This window comes from Periophthalmus magnuspinnatus, chromosome 3 (genome assembly GCF_009829125.3).
Source record: "Periophthalmus magnuspinnatus isolate fPerMag1 chromosome 3, fPerMag1.2.pri, whole genome shotgun sequence".
Taxonomy (NCBI): Eukaryota; Metazoa; Chordata; class Actinopteri; order Gobiiformes; family Gobiidae; genus Periophthalmus; species Periophthalmus magnuspinnatus.
In genome coordinates this window covers 29,463,722-29,483,965 of record NC_047128.1, presented here as the reverse complement: position 1 = coordinate 29,483,965, position 20,244 = coordinate 29,463,722, and the positions used below count along the sequence as shown (strand labels likewise).

Here is a 20,244-nt window from a genome sequence, read left to right as displayed (position 1 = left end):
AATCTCAATCTTGATTAAAATTTGATTAATTGCACAGCCTTAGCAGAAACACCCCAATTTGCCCTTAATTGCCAGCTTTGTGACTAAGACATGCCCATGACACAAGAGTACACAGTTTCCAAATGGGAGTGGTAATGTGATGACCATCTCTTCTCCTCCTCTTATTCCCTTGTCCATCCGCTTTCCTCCACTTAGTGCTGTTGATCAATCCCGGGATAAGATCATTTTTCATTGCAGATTATAATTAAGTGGATATGCCTCCCACACTTCCTACCTTCCTTCTTTCCTTCCCTCCTTTACATGCCCAGTGCCATCTTTCCCTCGGAGCAGAGTGACTGTTCTTCCTCATTGCCATTCTCATCATCATCAATCAGCGAGTTGCCGGCCATGGGAGAGGACCCTTCTCTGTCTTGTCACTCTTTTTTGTTGCTTCCTGCATCCTTTTCCCCCTCTCCCAGCCACACGCACTCCATCTTCCATTTCTCTCACACCACACTTTCCTTGTCATTTGTCTTCTTTATTGTCTTTCTTCCTAAAGAGGTGTTTCTGATGCCCCCCTCGCCTCCACCCCATACCCCCCCACCACCGCGAGCCTCATGTAAATTGATTTTGCTGTTGTATACTGTAAATGTTTGCCTTGGTCAGTCTTGTGTTCTTGGACGGATTCCATTTTGCCGCTTTAGATGAGAGTGATTTGTTGTGTCTTTACATGGTTTATGGGCTTATGACTAAGACACATTGCAGTGGAGTACTGTCTGAACTTACAACGTGGATACAAAAATGAAAAGAGAAAGTCAAGAGGGGTTGTATTGCAAGAATGAAACTACGACTAGACAGTATTTACGATCAACAAGCACAACATTATGACAGTTGACAGCCATGAGGGACAATACAGATTCGGGCCAGTTAAAAGCATCTAGGCACCAAGTGGACATTTTAGTCTGAAAGTCCATGTAGCAACAAGATAAACGGCCAATTAAGCTTTGAGTAATTTCTCCAGATCATAATGGTGTAACAACTGGGTCAGACTATCCTCAAAACCACTGCCCTCGCTTCCAGTCTGCATTTGTCAGGAAGTACAACAAATCTAAAAAGTTTTGTAACATTTTTTTAGCACAACTATTACGCAGATTACAGACCCGGCTGCTTTATCGAAGTAAACCCTTATCACGTCCCTCCTGTCCTCATGTATTCAAAGTCAGAGCCACATGTTTATGCGTATGCGTGTGTGTGTGTGCCTGATATGTGACCACACACTAATCAGCCTATGGGATTATAGTCTGACCTATGAACCATGAACCATCGCTCAGGCCTGTCACATGGAAGGCAGCAAACTGACTGTTCATGCATAGTATATACATAGGTGTTCATAAGTATCGAGGAGCCACTGATACATAGAATAGTAACATAGTTTGGGATGTCAATGAGTAAATACTAAGTAAAAAAAAAATATATCAACTCACCTTGAATAGATTTACTCTCTATAAGTTAAATACAACACCCCCAAGAGTATCTTTCAACATAGGACTGCAATCATTGTTCTCTTGCTCAAGTAAATTAGTTCAGACAGTTTCCTGAGGATCATTTTATTACGAAATTAAGCAAATCAGGAAAAATGTTAAATACTTTTATCTGTACACTACTTCTTCTTGTTACTCTTAACTAAATGTGAAGGTTGAAAAGGCTGAAATTCAGTAACAATTGCTGTTGTTGCTGTACAGTTACAGTACAGTCGGTATGTGTTTTATGCAAGACTTTTATAAGATTTAAGATACAACTTGTAGCCTATAGTAAAACAATTGGAAAAAAATACTAAAAGATAGGCATTATTATTACAAACTTCAGCACTATCTTCAGCAGTGTCCTTGTTGTTTCCCTTCATCTCTCTTCCTTCCTTCCATCCTTCCGTATCTTTATCAGTCTAATTTGGAGGCATAACATTGATTAGTCTATAATTACACATCTGTGCCTGATGAACCTGATTCATGAGAGACTGCAGTTGTGTAGCCTCTCCTCGGGGGGCCTTAACACTGGATCTCGTCACCATTACTTCCCTGCTCCTGCCATTAGCATCTTGTCTATTATCTTCATGATTAGCCAGGGGTGAAGCGTGTGGGCTGTGATTTGTGGCAAAGTAATTTGGCTGTGTTGTGCATTGGCTGACCCCAGGGCGGAGGCAGAAACAGCTAGTCAGTTATTAGCTAGGGAGCCATGCGTCGCGCTGACAGGTTAATTATGGCTGGTTAGGTTAGGTTAGCAGCACAAAGAGATGGCCCTCTGGCAATTAACATTTGTTCGGTGTCACATCATGTAGGAAAGCAATAAGGGCTGGTACCGTGAGGTGATAAGCCGGGAAATAGACAGGCAGTAGTATGAGCTGCCTACTAATACATGCTGGTGCTCATAAATTCTCATATAAATGTAAATATGCAACTGCAACTCAAAAAATAGGAAGTGAAAAAAGTTGTGTTATATTTTTTTGGATTTGAAAGTCAGCCTGCCATTGAACGTTACCTACAAATAACACAATTTTATACTCATCACACTTTGTTTGTTGAAAAAATATCTCCTCAAAAATCAACTTTTCTGTAATGTTTCTTTGTATGGCATGAAACATTTCTATGGCCATGCCGACTTGAACGCTAGATCTGTGGAGCAAGCAATAACATATGGAGACAACAGGTGGCAGACTTCCAACCCGACGAGTTGCATAGTTCACCTTTAAGAAGCTTTTCAGAGTCAGAAAGTTGCATTGCCATTGTCAGTTAACAAAATTCGCAAACTAGGAACTCGGGTGGTACGGTGCAACATAAAACAATGAATAATAATAGTGAAAATATAAAGTAAGAGCATGCATAAAAATAAGGCGTTCATTGTTTTCCATTGTGTTTCAGATCCCCCAATCTTAGATCCTGTATATCAAGACGTACGCTCTAGGAATTACCAGATGGTCACCCTGAGATGCAACGTCCTGCGCGCAAACCCTCCTCGCCTCACTGATATCCGCTGGTTCCGCAATGGGGACTTCATCCGGATGCCCATGCCGGACCTAAAGGAAACCCCAGAACTCAAATTAAAGCTTGAACCTACCAACAATGGGTCCTATGAGTGCAGAGTAAGCAACAGCGCCGGAACATCCACATGCACTTTTAATGTCTCTGGTGAGTAAAAGCATCAAAGCTAAATTTATGAAAAAGACTGTAATTAACGTTCAGTTTCTGCCTGTTGCTTATTTATTTAAGAGCTTGCTAGAGAGTAATGCTTTTTGGTCTGTACGTTCACAGCACAGCCTTATAACGCAGAGTTCTACTTCGACACACCAAATCCAGTGCGAATTCTTAAAGGAAACAACTATTCCTACAATCTGCAGTGGACACAGAAAGATCCTGAGGCCACGGACAGCATCATTGGCTACTGGATAAATGTTCGCAAGGTAATAAAGTAACTACTTGACCAAAATGGTAAATTGATGTCCACCTGACTTTAATCACAGCAAATGTCTGTCTTGTCTGTGTACAAATGGTGAATGGTCTGGTTGAGAACTCATTTTGTGCAAGTGCATGTGGTCTGCCAGTGAGCACTCCAGTCTCCAGTGCTAAGTAAACACATGGCTTTATGAGCTCAGGGAGAGTCAAGTGTGTGTGCAGCCAATCAATGGCTCTGTACACTGCTGAATTACAACTATGCGCATCTTCTCTCATTTCTCTAGTCTGAATTATTGCCACTACTACTGTTATGACCAAGATTAAGACTGAACATTGACCATCTGTATTGTTTTGGTTTGTTTAATTTATCATCTCTCTCACACATCTCTCATAATCTCACATCTGTAGAGATGTACTCGCAATGCACAGCATTACTAACCTTACTTACCTTTGTCTCTCAGGTTCAAATGTACTTTCACTTCTGATTTGTCTCACAGACTGCCATGAAATTAATAGTAGGAGTAAAAATAACTAGTTACATCTCTCACATTCTCTCACAAGTACATCTTGTTCAGATTCTTTTGCTGTTCTTCCCATCTCCGTGTTTAGCCCATAGGGTTAAGATTAAGGTTTTCTCTTGTATTTCTCTTGACTCTTAGCTGTAGGTAGATATTGCATCACCAATCTTTTAGCAAGTAATAAGATATTGCAAACAGTTTGTGCAATAGGGAACATTACATTCATAATAACACTGAGTACATTTAATATAATTACTGTATTGGCCTTGATAAATGCTATACTTGTCCATGCATTGTTCATTCACTGTCCATACCCTGCTATCTACTTCTGTAGCCTTAGCTGCTCTTGGACACACTGATGGTAACATGGCTGCCAATCTGTGCCAACTGGCAGTCTGACTACCACAATTTTAATTTCAAAGAAATATTGTGTAGAACTTTTACATTTATGGTCTTCTATCTACATATCAGATTCTTTCTTCCTCTTGGACCAAACTTCCAAATAAATCACTGCATCCTATTGAGCCTCTGACATTAAATTGGAAACCCCTGTTAACAGAGCAGCCTTAATTCACCTCTGTGTTGTGCCCAGATCTATTTATAGATTAATGTCCTTAAATCACAATAGCAGAAGGATAATAGTGAATAATACAGCAGAGAGCAGGCTAAGAATGTTTATGCCTGCATTTGTGTGAGACAGAAGAGCAGAAGGAAATGCCGGGTCTGCCAGCTTGCTTTAGTGCGGATGAATAGCTAATTCCCACACTACTTTAAGAGTTGGCTGCTTACCTTATTAAGTAAGACTCATGAGACACACAGAAATGAGCAGTGGCCATAAGACAGCATGTGTTCAAAAAGATTTCTCTTCCTTTTCCCAATTTTCTGCAATTTCTACTTTTTTCTGCATTGTCTTTTAAGCAATCTACAATAGCAGCCAGGATATTTTGCGTTGGAAGTCGCTGAAACGGTCCTAATAAATACTTTCCACAAGTCGTAGCACTAAAATTGATTTAATGCGTTCTGAAGATTTTCCTCAAACTTGGTTAAAGTCTATTTCAGCTGCCGTGTATTTTACCTGCTGTTTTTATGTATGCATTGGAGGCAGCCAAACAAAAGCAAAAAGCAGATGGCGAGGCAGTGAATAAAAGAGTGTGAAAAAGATAAATAAGATGCAAATGAAAGAAAAACAACAGATCTCACTGGTTCTCTGGAGTATTAAATAGAGTAGGAGAACATTTGAATGTAATACTGTCTCAATTTCACAAGCCATCTATTTCAGCTGCACTTTCCACAGCTCATCCTCTTAACGCCCTGACACTCTTCTTTTTAGCACATACAAAATGATGCACAGTCTCAGTGGAGTTGTGCGCGCATTCACCCACACACACACACACACACACGCACTCCCCACATACACAAACAAATGCACAATATGTTATAAAGACAATCAACACATCAGGCCCTATAAAGGATCCTCGCACAATCCACCTCTAATGTGACCATGTGTTGCACTAGTTTCTATGGTTTACTATGTATACTGTATACAAATACCTGAATAAAAATGTACTGCAACATATCTAAGCTAAGCATTTGGAGAACGCTGACCTCTATTTGCAGAGTCCTCAGCCCTATTTATTTTATAGCAGGTTGGATATCCATAACTTGTAATTGTATCACCTTGGGTCATTTCCTCACTGAATCATCAAGCTTGTATTAAAATATATAGAGTTGGTCCAGTAGATGGCGTACAGATATTTGAATCTTATAGAGAAATAAAATCATTGTTTATATTCTTATTTTACTAGCATGTACCAGGCTCCTTAAAGTAGTGCACATAAACAACAACAACAACAATACATAATGTTTTTGCGTTCTTAATTCACTGCACTCTGTTGTCCCGTCTTGCTCTACCTGCCTCTACTGGATGGATGGGAGTTGTTTGTATCATTTACACTGGGAGCTTAGTGTACCTCGTGTCGAACAACAGCTTCTCTTTCTGCATGACGGGACACAAACACAGCCCTATTATCATATATATGAGGAATTAAAAATATACAGTATACACAATGAATTAGAGTTGTAGATTAAACCTAATGTATAAATTATGGATGTATCAGAGAAACATTTGTTCACACCAGGTTACGCAGGGAGGTGTACATCCTGTTCCCTTTCACCATTAAACTGTTATTTGTGTTGGCCTTTCATAGACGGGGTTTTATTGTTTGTCCTTAAATACATCTGGACTCAGATTCAATAAGTCAACAACTGACTACCAAAATGTAACTTATTTGTGTTTTGTGTTTTGATCACGTTCAGTGGTACGGAAAGTATTCAGACCCAGATTTTTCACTCTTTGTTATATTGCAGCCATTTGATAAAATAATTTAAGTTCATTTTTTCCTCATTAATGTACACACAACACCCCATACTGACAGAGAAACATGGAATTGTTTTTTTCACAGTTTTTCTTTATTAAAAAAGAAAAACTGAAATAACACACGGCCATAAGTATTCAGACCTTTTGCTGTGAACCTCATATATTTAACTCGGGTGCTGTCCATTTCTTCTGATCATCCTTGAGATGGTTCTACACCTTCATTGGAGTCCAGCTGTGTTTAATTGTACTGATTGGACTTGATTAGGAAGGCCACACACCTGTCTATATAAGACCTTACAGCTCACAGTGCATGTCACAGCAAATGAGAATCATGAGGTCAAAGGAACTTCCTGAAGAGCTCAGAGACAGAATTGTGCCAAGGCATAGATCTGGCCATGGTTACAAAAAAAAAAAATCTGCTGCACTTAAGGTTCCTAAGAGCACAGTGGTCTCCATAATCCTTAAATTTGGGGCAACCAGAACCCTTCCTAGAGCTGGCCATCTGGCCAAACTGAGCAATCGGGGGAGAAGAGCCTTGATGAGAGAGGTAAAAAAGAACCCAAAGATCACTGTGGCTGAGCTCCAGAGATGCAGTCAGGAGATGGGAGAAAGTTCTAGAAAGTCAACCATTACTGCAGCCCTCCACCAGTCGGGCTTTATGGCAGAGTGGCCTGACGGAAGCCTCTCCTCAGTGCAAGACACATGAAAGCCCACATGGAGTTTGCTAAAAAACACCTGAAGGACTCCAGGTTGGTGAGCAATAAGATTCTCTGGTCTAATGAGACTAAGATAGAACATTCTGGCCTTAATTCTAAGCAGTATGTGTGTAGGTGACCCATCTCTCTACAACTCGGATCTGAATAACCACAGCAGGCCCAGTTTCTTGGCCTCTACCATTAAATTTGGCTCATTTTGTACTAAACCAACTTTACCATCTAATCGCTGTGAGGGCTCCATAACAGGAGCTCTCACATTCATTTTCAACAACAGCATATAGCTAGGTCTCGGATTCATCTTACATCTAATAACGACACCAGTGTTCTCCTGCAGAATCTCTATAAGAAATTCAGGAGGATTAGCAAGAACTGGCCATTATCTTTGATCAAAGTGCAGCCACCACTACCAGCAGCCAGTTAGCGGACACAGCACAATATCCGGGAAACGGCTCAGAAAGCAGTGTCCATAGCCCATAAGATCAGGTCCTCGAACTCCTATCTCTCTGGAGAACCCCTGGATCCACTGGGTGCAAAACCCAATGCTCCAGTTAGCTCAACTCCGTTACAGCAGGACTGGTGGACATTTAATCTTAATCGGGCACTCCATCTCTCCTCCCAGTGACAGCAAGAGGGCATGCAGAGACCCTGATTCCTGCTCCCCTCCTGCCGATAGGTTATTGTTCCAAAACAAATTTAATGTTCTGGATCCTGAGCATTTCCCCCACTGTCCACTCATCCTGCACCTCCACCACAATCGGTCTGTTCTCTGAGCCATGCCTAGCCTCACTTGGTTACTATGAATACGTGTCTGTCATAACGGCGGGGTTGGGGTGGACTAAAGACGTGCAGGACTCAGGACAGGTTTACAGTGTTTTATTTACAGTTAGTGAAAAGTACAAATAATAGTTCAATAATCCAACAAGAGCCGTGGGCAGAGCGTGAGCAAGAGCCAGGGGTGCATCGGGGAAAAGCCGAGACGGGAACAGGAATCCGCCGGGAGCAGGACGCAGACCAGACTGGGGCCAGAACCAGAGGAAGCCGAGCCAGAGCAGACAGGAGAGCAGGAACCGGCATGGTACTGCCGGGGTCTAGGACAAGACAGGGAGGTGAAGGTAAGGAGTAGACAATACCAGAGCTGGAGCGCGGAGCCAGGAACAGGGCCAGAAGCCAGGAGCTGTGGAGGCCAGGAGAACCGGAACCTGGGAGGCAGCAAACTCCAATTAGCATCAAAAAGGACAAGAGACAAAAATGCAAAAACAGAGCAGGTATAATCACGTTGACACGCGGACGGTCTGGCACAGAATGTCTTCTCCCAGCTCCTCTTAAGCACGGAAGGTGGTGGTGATTACCCTGATGGGACACAGGTGTGCGCGGGAGGAGCCGAGGGCTCCGCCCAGCTCCAGGTACAGCCAGGTGAGGGAGGGGGGAGAGCACACGGGAGGCAAAAACGGAGCAGAGATACATGCCTCATGACAATGTCCTACGAATCTCTGCATCATTACTACAATTGGAGCCTGTCTTGGATGGGAGGAAATCTCCATCATCACTCAGCCGCCGCCCAGGCGTGAGCGCAGCATATACACACCTAACAGATCAGTGCAAAGACACAGTGTCCGGGATCTCAACCTTTTCTTGCAGAGTGTCCAGCCAAAACCCTTCAGTGCTTGTTCTTGGATTGTTCATTGTCCGACATGTGCGAATAAGCCAAGGCTACACTTCCTGCCACCCAAGTGCCCACGGGCACAACATCAGCAACTCTGCCCCACACATCCTACGTCATCACCCTCGGATGGTGAGAGAACAGTGTCCTTCATTGATTAAGGCCTGCCCCCAGCTCCTCATCGCTTAGTCTATGGTACACCCTGTAGCCATCCCACAGGCTGAAATCAAGTGCCACCCTTGAGTTCAGGGATCTCACATGAACACCATATTCAGAGACACACTGTCCAATCTTGCGGACATATCGACTATAATAGTGCACATCGGCTCCAATGACATCAAACCACAACAGTCCAGAGTTGCTTATTGACATGGTCCTAAAGTGATGAATGCAATGCAGTAATGTCTGGTCCATTTTCATTTCCCATGCCCTGAAGTTTAGTCAGATTCGCCAACCTCACGTCTTACTGAAGGGTTACTGCAGTGTTCTAGGAATTCTTTTTGTGGATAATTTTTGCACTGATAGAGTCACAGAAATCCGACAGTTCCGAGTTCTGCAGGACAGTAAGATCCCTCTCAGAATCCAGTATTCATACATAACCAACCAATATTTTATTGGGTTTCGCTATTGTAAATTCTAAAGAGGAAATATGTGATGCTTTTAATGGGCATTTTATCTCTGTATGTGATGCTTTGGATAATAATGGTGATCCTTCTGATCTTGATTATGTTGAATCAAATTTTCTGGCAGATAGTCAGATTTTCACTTAAATATAGGTGTTAAATGCATTTTGCTCCATAAAGTAGGCCACAGGAGCTGACCTTGATCCTAAACTTCGATTACTAGCTGCCCTCTATTTAATTCACCCTCTGTTGTATATTTTAAATTTATTATTTTAATTTAAATAGTTATTATAGTAGTTATAATTATGGAAAATGAGACATTTTACCTTTATATAAAGGTGAGACAATGAAAAATGTTTTAGAAAAGTTAGTTGCAAATCAAGTTACAATTTCTTTAAATTGAAGTCTTCAGGTTTCAGAAAAGGGCATAGTCTAAAGTTTTAAAGGACATTTCACAGCCCTTGATGACAAACAAGATTGTGTAGCACGGTTTATTGATTAACTAAAACTATATGGTTCCAAAATGATCTTTCAAACAGAACTCAGGCAGTAGTAGCCGATCGGTTCAACAATTTTATTTATTTTTTTTACTTTTAGAAAAGGAACTCCCCAAGGCTCAATTTTGGGCCCACTACTATTTACTCTATTTATTCATTCCATTTGTTGCAATTGGGGAGAAAGCCTCATACATTTATATGCAGATGATACCGTTTTGTATGCATGTGCTCCCTCTGCTGATTGGGCCATTTTAAAGCGGCAGCAAGAATTTAATGAAATTCATAAATCTTTAAAAATGTATATGCTTTTAAGTAAAAACAAACAAACAAACAAACAAAAAACATTTAAGTGGTACACTTCAATGGTACACTGATTAAAAGAATTTTAATGTTTTAAATGAACCTATATAGTTATTTGTCTTGTTTGTATCATTCTATGCTTTAACAAGGAGCTCATTAAAAAGAGTCTTGAGTACTCTCATTGGGCTCTCCCTGTATTAATAAAGATAGATACAAATACAATTAAAACTCTTTGGAGCCTATTTTGTAATGCCTCTAGTATTTTAGACAGGTGGAAATTCAAGTATGGGGTCCTACTTATTCATCTCCAGGAATACTTCAAAGAACCTTATAACAATAATTCAAACCTATTACTTATTGATGTGTATAATGTAAGCATGTTATCACACCAGGTCATGCAGGAAAGTCTGCACATACAAAGGACATCAGTTACACACTACTGAACAGCTATAATGAACTTGAAGGTCATCACTTAACCCATCTTGCCTCAGTGTTTGCATACACTGCATACACTACTCAATGGAGGTAGAAAAACTGCTTTAAAACGTAAACATGTTCTCATGACCATTTTTCTCTTGTAGTCCAAAGCAGCCTGTCGATCCGTTTTCTGTCAGAGCAGCTGAACTTTCGATCTCACTCTCTCGCCCCCTTTCACACTTTTTTGTCCCGTTGGCTCCTTGTTGACAGTGAAGTGGAGACACCAGTGAAAACAGTGTCTGGCACAGGTTCATGTGTGTATATGTGTGGCACACGCATGTCTTGGGAATGCTACACTGACTTACAATCATTTCCTGTTGACTGTAATCATGGTTACTACTTCCCTAACCTTTAACTTTAAATCATGTTGTTGATCTGATAGAGCTCCTGCATCCATGTGATTCAATTTGATAGGGATGCAGAATTGGTGAGAATTATTGGTAATGAATGGCACAGAGTCCGCTTTTGGGGTTTCTTTGTCATTGTTCTGTGCCCTAAATGTGTGATATCTGCTTTATTTCAAACCTCCTATATCATCAAAAAAGTCCCTCGCAATGTTTGTGAAAAATATACCCCCGAAAAACACTGGTTTGACTTTGGTTTGTGATTTTATTTTTTCAGCATCATTATGCAAATGAGCAGCGTTTTGCAAAGTGGGTCATTTCTCTTCAAACTCTCTTTCGTCAAATTAATTGACTAATGCTAATCTGCAATAGCCATACTGTTTTTTAATTGTTATGATACAATGGTTAAGTAATTCAAATAAAACCAAATAAACACATTTGCAGTTCAATTAATATACGTGATGATTGGCTGATAAAACCTTTAGTTGCAGAAATTCACTTCTCACGTTAATCTGGAGTTTTGTATATCCGGTAAAAGGCTCAGTCTGTCTTCATAATGTGCCCTTCATAATGTGTATATCTCAGTACACAACAATAATCCACAATCTCTGAAACTCCGATAAAGTTTGTTCATTACGGCTGATGTGATTAGTTTCTATGGGAATTCTCGGCCACTCTCCCTGCCTGTAAGGGGTTTGGAGGTGCATGCTGGTATTACTTGACAACAACTGCAGGAGTTCTATAATGAAGAATTTACACCATGAGGACCTGATAATTGTCCCCATAAGGAAGGCAGGTCCCCATGATGTGAGTATGTGTATAAAGATTTCAATCCCCACCATGTCACAAATACCATACTTCATGGACTCACACATCAATCCATCAAACCCCCTGCCTCTTTAAATGTGTAACTCACTGTGCGTCTGCTTATCTCTCATCTTTTACAAGACTCACTTAGACCCGCATTACAACCGCTGACCTGGTGAGGGCAGTGTGACGGACAAGGGAGTGTCAAAACAAAATACTAATGGATACAAAATTTAGTGTCAAAACTAGTCACGACATATATATATATATATATATATATATATATATATATATATATATATATATATATATATATATATATATATATATATATATATATATATATATATATATACAAATTGGTACATTTTCCATGAGTCGGTCATCCCAGAGGATCATCAGGAAAAGTGGACTTAAACTGGGTTTTGACAAGACAAAGAAAAAACAAAACTACAACTTATTTATGTAAAACATTTTTATAATTATGTACGCCTTAGCCTGAAGGTGTGGCTTTGCTTTTTTAATTATAGGTATGATCTTGAGGTCAGAATTTAGCAGACATAAGCAACTTTCTATTAGTGGTGAGGTTCTGAAGACCTTTGAAAAACCTACCACTGGAGATCACACATTTTCTTACACAAGTATAATTTTTAGATTAAATAATCACTCAAATTGTGATTACAGTTTGATTGCAATATATTGTGCAACCCTAGTTTGAAACCACATCATTTAGCCTTTAATATATTACAAGAAAAAGATAAACATGTTTGACTAGAAATACTACTGTTTAGAAACATACTTTTTTCTTAAATGTTGCAGAGTTGAGTGTTGCAGAGCTGCCCCTTGTGATACGATCAACTCAAAATTTGCAGCTCATTTTTCTGCTCTCCAGGCTTATTCCCCAGTTTGGCGGTTCCTGCTTCACAAACACTATCCATATTACATAAGCCTAGCCTCTCCATCCAGATATACTCCTCATTATTATGCACTTTTCATACACTCTATGAGCTGTGTGTAAATGTTTATATCAAGTGAATAAGTGAATGTTTTCTCTCGAATGCTTAGATCTCTGGGAACTACTCCAGGCTCTGGTTTTATTTTGTGTGTAACATTTTATTTATTTTATGTCAATTGTGTTCATATACTTTTCTTTATGTGTATTGTAACATTCACACGTTCACACTGTACTGCACGTATTAGTAAAATAATCAAAAAGAAAAAAATGAAAATAAATGTAAATATGTTTCTTAAAAATACAGAAAGAGTGACAAGGATGTTTTATAACTATAGTGCAAGCAGGACCAATTAAAGAGACTGCCAATGAAACAAGTACAACCAGCAATAAAAATAAATAAATAAAAGCAACTATTAGTGGCATGGAGCCTGGTGAAGAGGGGAGGATGTGATTGTGTGTGCTGCCAGCTCTGGCGTTTGGGGCTCCAACAGTATTTGGAGATGGACCAAACATAGCCGACAGTTGGCAGCCACGTGGAGAGGCACTGTGGTCTGTCAATACAGATGATCGCTTTAGACGAGAGAGGACAATCAATGGCAATTACAGCTTATGGTTTGAATGTCAGAGTACAGGGGATTTGTAAACATTCCAGAACAGGGCAGACAAAGCTAAAAATACTGTTGTAATATCAAGGCTGCCTACAGGAGAACATTGACTTAACTGATGTATTTAAGATGTAATTGCTTTTCTATCATTTTAATAAGTTGGTAGTAAACACCAAAAATTGCTGGAGAAGTAAAAATGACAGTTAAAGTTGCTCTATGTAACTTTCCTGATGGTCTCTATGGAGGCGTTTTTGCTTTGACAGGAATGTTCCACAGTGCAGTGGTCAGTCCAGACTTTATTCTTTAACAGGAGATGCATTTTTACCATGAGCGAGGTCAGAATTTGACCTGTTGGTGTTGCTCACTTGTCTCCATGGAAATAGATACATTTGGTGCCACATTATAGAAAAATGTTATATAGCGCATCTTTGAAAATATAGTTGCTTACTTATTGTATAGAAATTATTACTTACTTATTGTTATATCCTCAGAATGAAACAGAAAGCATATGGGCTTTAAAACCATTCTTTGTGCATGTGTTAAAGCAAGCTTAAAAAAAAACCCAAATCTATTCATTTCCAACACGTGAACAAGATTAAGTACAAAACACTCATAGTTCCATGTGCAGTATCCAGCCAGGCATACATTAGCAGATAATGGTGTTCAGTGGGTGTACTGAGGAGTGTGCGGAGTGGCTGACCTAATGCATTAGATTGAGTTCACTGTCAGGTCTTTAAGTAGCTGGGATCACACGCAGATACACAGCTAATGGATCCCCCTCTCTGTGGATGGAATAACACCACCATAGCTCCATTAAAAGTGCGACAAACAAAAAACGCACTCACCTTACTTCTCTTAAAACAGGGTGAGAGACAACAACTCGTCCATCTGAGCTGTTGAGTTGTTTTTAACACCATGAAGCTTCCAGTGGCCTGATTAGGCACAACTGATCTTATACCATTCAGAAGGAGATATGGATATTATGTAAACTATATATGATTTACAAGAGACTTGTACACCGATTGGTGCAGGTAGATTAGCCATGAGTTAAAACTGGGCCTGGTGATGGAGAGGCTGAGTGGCTGAGGGTTCTGCTGCTGCTGTGCAGCATGTAATTGAAGGGATTGAATGGTTATCGGTTGAGAGATCACCCACCTTGCCAGTAGGCATGGCAAGTTTATTTGTATAGCACAATTCGTACACAAGGTAATTCAGAGTGCTTTAGAGAATAAAAATATATTAAAATCACAATACAACAAATCGAAACATAAATAATCACAAATAAGCATCATAAAATTAACATTAAAGGAGAAAAGTGCAGAATAAAAACCTTTCAGTCATATGCACAGCTAAGAAGAACTGTTTTGAACCTGGATTTAAACATTGTCAAAGTAGAGACCTGTCTCACATCTTTAGGAAGACTGTTCCAGGTTTTAGCTGCATAAAACTGAAATGCTGATTCCCCATGTGTGAGAGTGTGAGATGGTTCATATGGCACTAATATGCCGTAACAATACTTGAATGACACAGTCAAACTGATAGTGTCCATGTATCTGTCTAACCACTTTAACATATGTCCATATGTTTGTGTTTAAATGTAGAACAAGCAGAACCTGCTGTCCACACAGATTAATCTCAAAGGTAAAGAGCCAGAGAAGGGTGTGCTGCTGTCCTACACCATCACAGACCTGAGGATCCCTCTGTCCTACGAGGTCCGTCTGGCCCCCATCACCACCTACAGCACGGGGGACTACGTCAGCCGCATCATTCAGTATTCAGAACGTGAGTGTTTTTCTCATTTAAATAGAAGTGGATTTTGTATTGGATTATAATGGATATGTTTCTTATTTTCTAGCCTACACATACCCCAGACCTTCAGGTAAGACTCTCCCCTTGTCACAGCCCAACTGCATGTTATTGTGACCCCAAAGTGATGATAAAGGAGATTAGGACCTCTGGTTTAATTTCAATGCTAATTCAGAGCATATCTTTCAAATAGATCCAACACAACTAAGTGAAGAAGACAAACTTTGCCGTGACCCAGCTTTGGTTTTGATTAAATCTGGTTGCTATGGAGCAGACTGGAGTGTGCAGAGCAGGGGCAGGATGTGTGAAGAAGCTTGCCCATGACATTTTAAATGTCATGAAAGAGTGGTCATAATTGGACGATAGGAGACTGGTTAAGGACACGTGGATGGAAGAAGGGTTTAAGCTATTTTATGAAGACTGGCTTCACATCACTTCATGCTCAGGCTCTTCATTATAGGCTATAAAAACCCTGCTCTATCTCCTCCTGTTGTATGTCAGTGCTGTCTGTGTCCATCTAAGCTCTTACTCTATCCCTCCTCTCATTGTCTCCTTCACCATCTCTCCTCCTTCACTCAATTGCATCTTGTCTATCTTCTTCATTAAGAGACACACAGCATTTTCTGGCAGGGATGACAGTTGGCTCGTCTAGGGTGAGGCAATTAAAACAACAGCAGATTGGAACAGACTGTGAAAACAACAGTGCAAATTGAAAGCAGCGCATGTATTGGAACGGCATGTGAATGGTAATAGATTAGGTCTGAAAAACAAAGAGCGCGCGCTGCCCTCTTGGGGACCAGTAGCCATATGCATCTGCAACACACTATTGGCTATGTGTAAGTCCAGAAACTTCAGGGATCAGGCTGTTCAAGATGGCTCACTTGAGTCAATTATCATTTTAGTGTCTGATAATCCCACTGCTCTCCAGATGGGCCGGAGGAAAGGTGACAGCAGTGATGAGAGCAGCCGCAGTGTGCTCCAACCAGCTCACAGCTAAAACTATCAACTATGAAAAAGAGCATTAGTAACTACAACTGGTAACCAGATGTAGCCTATCTGACAAATTACAATATATAATAATAATAATAATAATAATAATAATAATAATAATAATAATAATAATAATAATAATAATAATAATCTAATTCATCTGTGTATGCAGCATTGAAATAACCTCCCACATACATTACATGGACATTCTTGTTTTTAATAGTCAAACAGTCATATAAAAGGAAATAAGGAGCATAACATATACAAAGTTACTCATGAAAGTTGCTTTCTCTTTGATTGCAGATCACGTTTGTGGTTTCGAGGACGGGCGCATATGTGGCTTCTCTCAGGACCGCGGCGATGTGTTTGATTGGACGAGACAGAATCACCTGACACAGAATCCTAAACGTTCAGCCAATACTGGCCCAGAGACTGACCGCAGTGGAACAAAAGAGGGTAAGGACATACATCAAGTGGGATATCAAATATTTATACTATAATTCTTTTAGCGGCTACATGTTAATAAGCTCAATAATGTTTGAATTTAAGGAACCAAATCAAGAAACAATTTAGCATAATAAATCTTACAGTGGAGCAGACTTGCTGTGAATACTTAGTTGAAGTTACCTTTTTATTCGTTTATTTGTCAATGTGAGATGTACATTATCTGACATTTAAACACATGTAAAAATATCCATAATTTGCCAGGAGACTAGATTCAATTATATTTGTGTATTTGTAACAGTATCACAGCATTATATTTTGAAAGTAACTTAATATTGTTAAATGTAATTGTTGTTATACATCAGTTGCCACATGAATTCATGCCATTTTATTCTTTGTTCAATGCCTTAAATACATTTGTGCCATTGCCTACAGCAAAAAAAAAGTTATAAAAAATAAATGTACTTTTAATTAACTGAATTTAAAAAAGGGAACTTTATTAATCATAATTTCATTTTTCTCATTGTATTTTCAAACCAGGCTACTTCTGACACAGATAACTTGAATCAGTCTTCTTTTGTTTCCAGGTTACTACATGTACATTGAAGCGTCGCGCCCCAGAGTACAAGGGGACAGAGCCCGTCTTCTGTCACCACTTTTTAATGTAACCTCTGTCAGGGGCCCCAAGGGGTCTGGCCGCGTCCCATACTGCGTGTCCTTCTACTACCACATGAAGGGCAAACACATAGGTAAGCACTGGAAGTCCTCACAAAAATATTAAAACCTACAAAACTTCAGCTCCACTCGCCTCCAGACATGTGTTGAAATTAGACAATGGTGTATCTACTTCCTTTCGGTACTACTGGGGTTTGGAATGGCGGTAAACTTTGACCTTTGTACTAGAACACGTCCTCTGCAGTTTTGTAGGTGCAAGTTTACACTGTAAAAGCTAGAAAGGAGAGCACAGAGAGGAGTATTACCAAAGTTGGATTTCTGCTGGTGCTTGGTGCTGGAAGGGGGCAGTGGGTGTGTGATTTATGGCAGTGGCAAGACACAATCAGTCATTGGGGGGAGCTGTTCATCATAATATGCTCTGTCACACCACAAGAATGCATACATCTTGTAGTCCACACACCTGCACACACAGAAGCAATGGAGTACAGTGGCCCAGCATACAGTATGTGGGACTATATAGGAGGTGTGGTCACTTTCTAACCTCTAGGGAAAAAATAGGCCTGTCAGATATAGAAAGTAAATGACCTGCTATATTCTTCTTCTTCTTCTGAAATTCTTAAATACAAAAGTTGGGCTTTACAAATGTCTCAAATATAAGTTCTACACAGAATTGGCGTAACTTTTATATGTATTTCCCAATGCAATACCAGCACGTTAGATGGTTTGTAGCAACACGTTTCCTACACTTTGGAAATAATTTGATCTATCTTATCAATCGAAGTAAGTAAGACTGATAATTATTAGTCGGTGTGTTTATAAATATTAATATTTGCTTTAAAAAGAGCTTTAGTTTGACATAATTAATGCAACACCAGTACCACAGCATTAGTTCAGTCTGTTACAGTTCTGGCCAGCTCCGCTCTGTTCTCTCGGTCTGCTCCAATCTGTCGTCGTCTTAATTGCCTTACCTTGGCAGATCTCACACACTTGTGCAGGCGAAACACAGGGGGACTCTTAATGACACAAAGAAACGGGATCAGACAATGGAGAGGAAGGAGGAAGTACTGCAGCCTGCTCTTTAAAAGTAAACACATGAGGTTAACGAAGAGGCCAAGGGGACAGGCAGGACTAAAGCAAAAGAAAATGGTGAGAATGTGAGCAAACATGAAAGAGGGGTGGAGTGGAGGATGATAAAAGACAGACAACACTGGGCATCAAGTTGTCAACATGCTGCGCTGGTGAGAAAATATAATGGGTGTACATCACATTATACTGTAGGTTGAGTCATTACTCGTTCAGAACTGCTTTATCTGTGATGATGTGGGAAATACAGACCCACATTATCAGACAGAAATAATGTGGATCAAAGTAAGTGGCAGACATTTTACTATGGACTGTTTGTAGTGCCCTCAAAAATACATAAAACTCAGAAATTATAAATCTTGTTAATCTTTTTTTTAAGAATTTGATTTACTTACAATTAATCTTACAATTAAACTTGTACAATTAATCATACTGCTTTTTATCTTTTGAAAAGTTTTTCTTTTTTTCTTTTTTTGCTGGCTGGCAGCTACAATAAACAGGTTTTAATTAATTTGTATTTGGCATTGGCTAGTATTTTGCAACAGCATCTCATGGTTGCACATAGCCATTGGCACAATCATATACAAGGCTCCTGGACTGTGTTCATCTCCAACTGATGTACGGTTTAACAGGTTGTAAACAGGCAAGTAAACTGAGAGCAGACAAGGACTAACGACGCTTTTACATAATGTTAAGCAATATAAATGATTAGAAATATTGTGCAGAGCCTTAAAAGATCTGTTATGGGGCTGTTGATTATTATATGCCTTGAAAAACTGTGTAACTATAAGCTGGACTGAAGAGAATGCTAATTAACTATTGCTAGAATTAAATAAAAGAAAATATAGTCATGTTATGTTTGATAAATGTGTCAAATAAACGACTGAAACAAGACTAAATCAGATTAATTTTGACGTTGTAACAACCTAATTTAAACCTCTGACAAAATACGTATTTTCTGGGTATATGCTTGTCTCATGTTGAAAAAACTTGTTACTGCCTCATTGATAATTAGCATAAAGCCTTTGTCTATCTTTCACTGATTCATTTATAATCACATTAATTGAAGCCATGGCAAGCAGCTATTTGCAAGTCTATGAGGTAGCAAATGGGCTTAATTGTATGTAATTGTGTGTTTGTCTGTGTTGTTGGACATCCCCGCTCCCTGCTCTCTTGATGACTACAGCCCTGATAGAGCTATACCTTGTCTGCAGCTTCACTGACACTCTCAGCAGCATATTGTGTTTTACTTCAGCCCAATCAATAGACTTCTTATCAGGGTGCTCTTCTCTCTTACCCCTGCCAGCAGCTGTGTAGGTGGGAGTGGTGAGAGGCAAAGTGGACAGGATGGAGCTTGTTTAGCAGAGAAGAAGAGCGTCTGTATATGTACAGCTAGTATCAGTACTGCCAGGACCATGTCCATTCAGAGATTTTATGAGAACATTTTATAATTTTTTTTGAAAATTTTATTTTTTTTGTTTTGTTTTCAGTTTTTTTGTAAGTCTGCTGTTTTTGTCTTTGTTTTTGTGGTTATCATTACTGCTGTGCTCACTGTCTTCTAAACTAAATGAAACTAAATATAACAGAAAAACTGGTTAGGCAAGGCAAGTTTATTATTGTACAATTTGTACACAAGCTTATTCAAAGTGCTTTTCAGAATAAAAAGGGCATTAAAATCACAATACAAACAAATAAAAACATAATTAATCACAAATAATCATAATTTTTTTATTAAAAGAGAAGAGGCAGAATAAAAAACATTTCAGTCATGTGCACAGCTAAACAGAACGGTTTTGAGTGTGGATTTAAACATTGTCAAAGTAGAGGCCTGTCTCACATCTTCAGGAAGACTGTTCCAGGTTTTAGCTGCATAAAACTGAAACGCCGATTCCCCATGTTTAGTCCTGACTCTGGGCAACAGCAGGAGGCCGGTCCCTGAGGT

General features: G+C 39.6%; 1 protein-coding gene across 1 annotated transcript in view; it reads left to right on the top strand.

The window, feature by feature from the left end:
- LOC117392261 (MAM domain-containing glycosylphosphatidylinositol anchor protein 1) overlaps positions 1-20,244 on the top strand; it is a 133,184-nt gene that overhangs the window by 96,247 nt on the left and 16,693 nt on the right. Inside the window, exons 10-15 of the mRNA XM_033990315.2 lie at positions 2,895-3,161; positions 3,285-3,433; positions 14,906-15,086; positions 15,160-15,183; positions 16,404-16,556; positions 17,132-17,293. Coding sequence (XP_033846206.1) covers positions 2,895-3,161; positions 3,285-3,433; positions 14,906-15,086; positions 15,160-15,183; positions 16,404-16,556; positions 17,132-17,293 — 936 coding nt within the window. The remainder of the gene's footprint in view (positions 1-2,894; positions 3,162-3,284; positions 3,434-14,905; positions 15,087-15,159; positions 15,184-16,403; positions 16,557-17,131; positions 17,294-20,244) is intronic.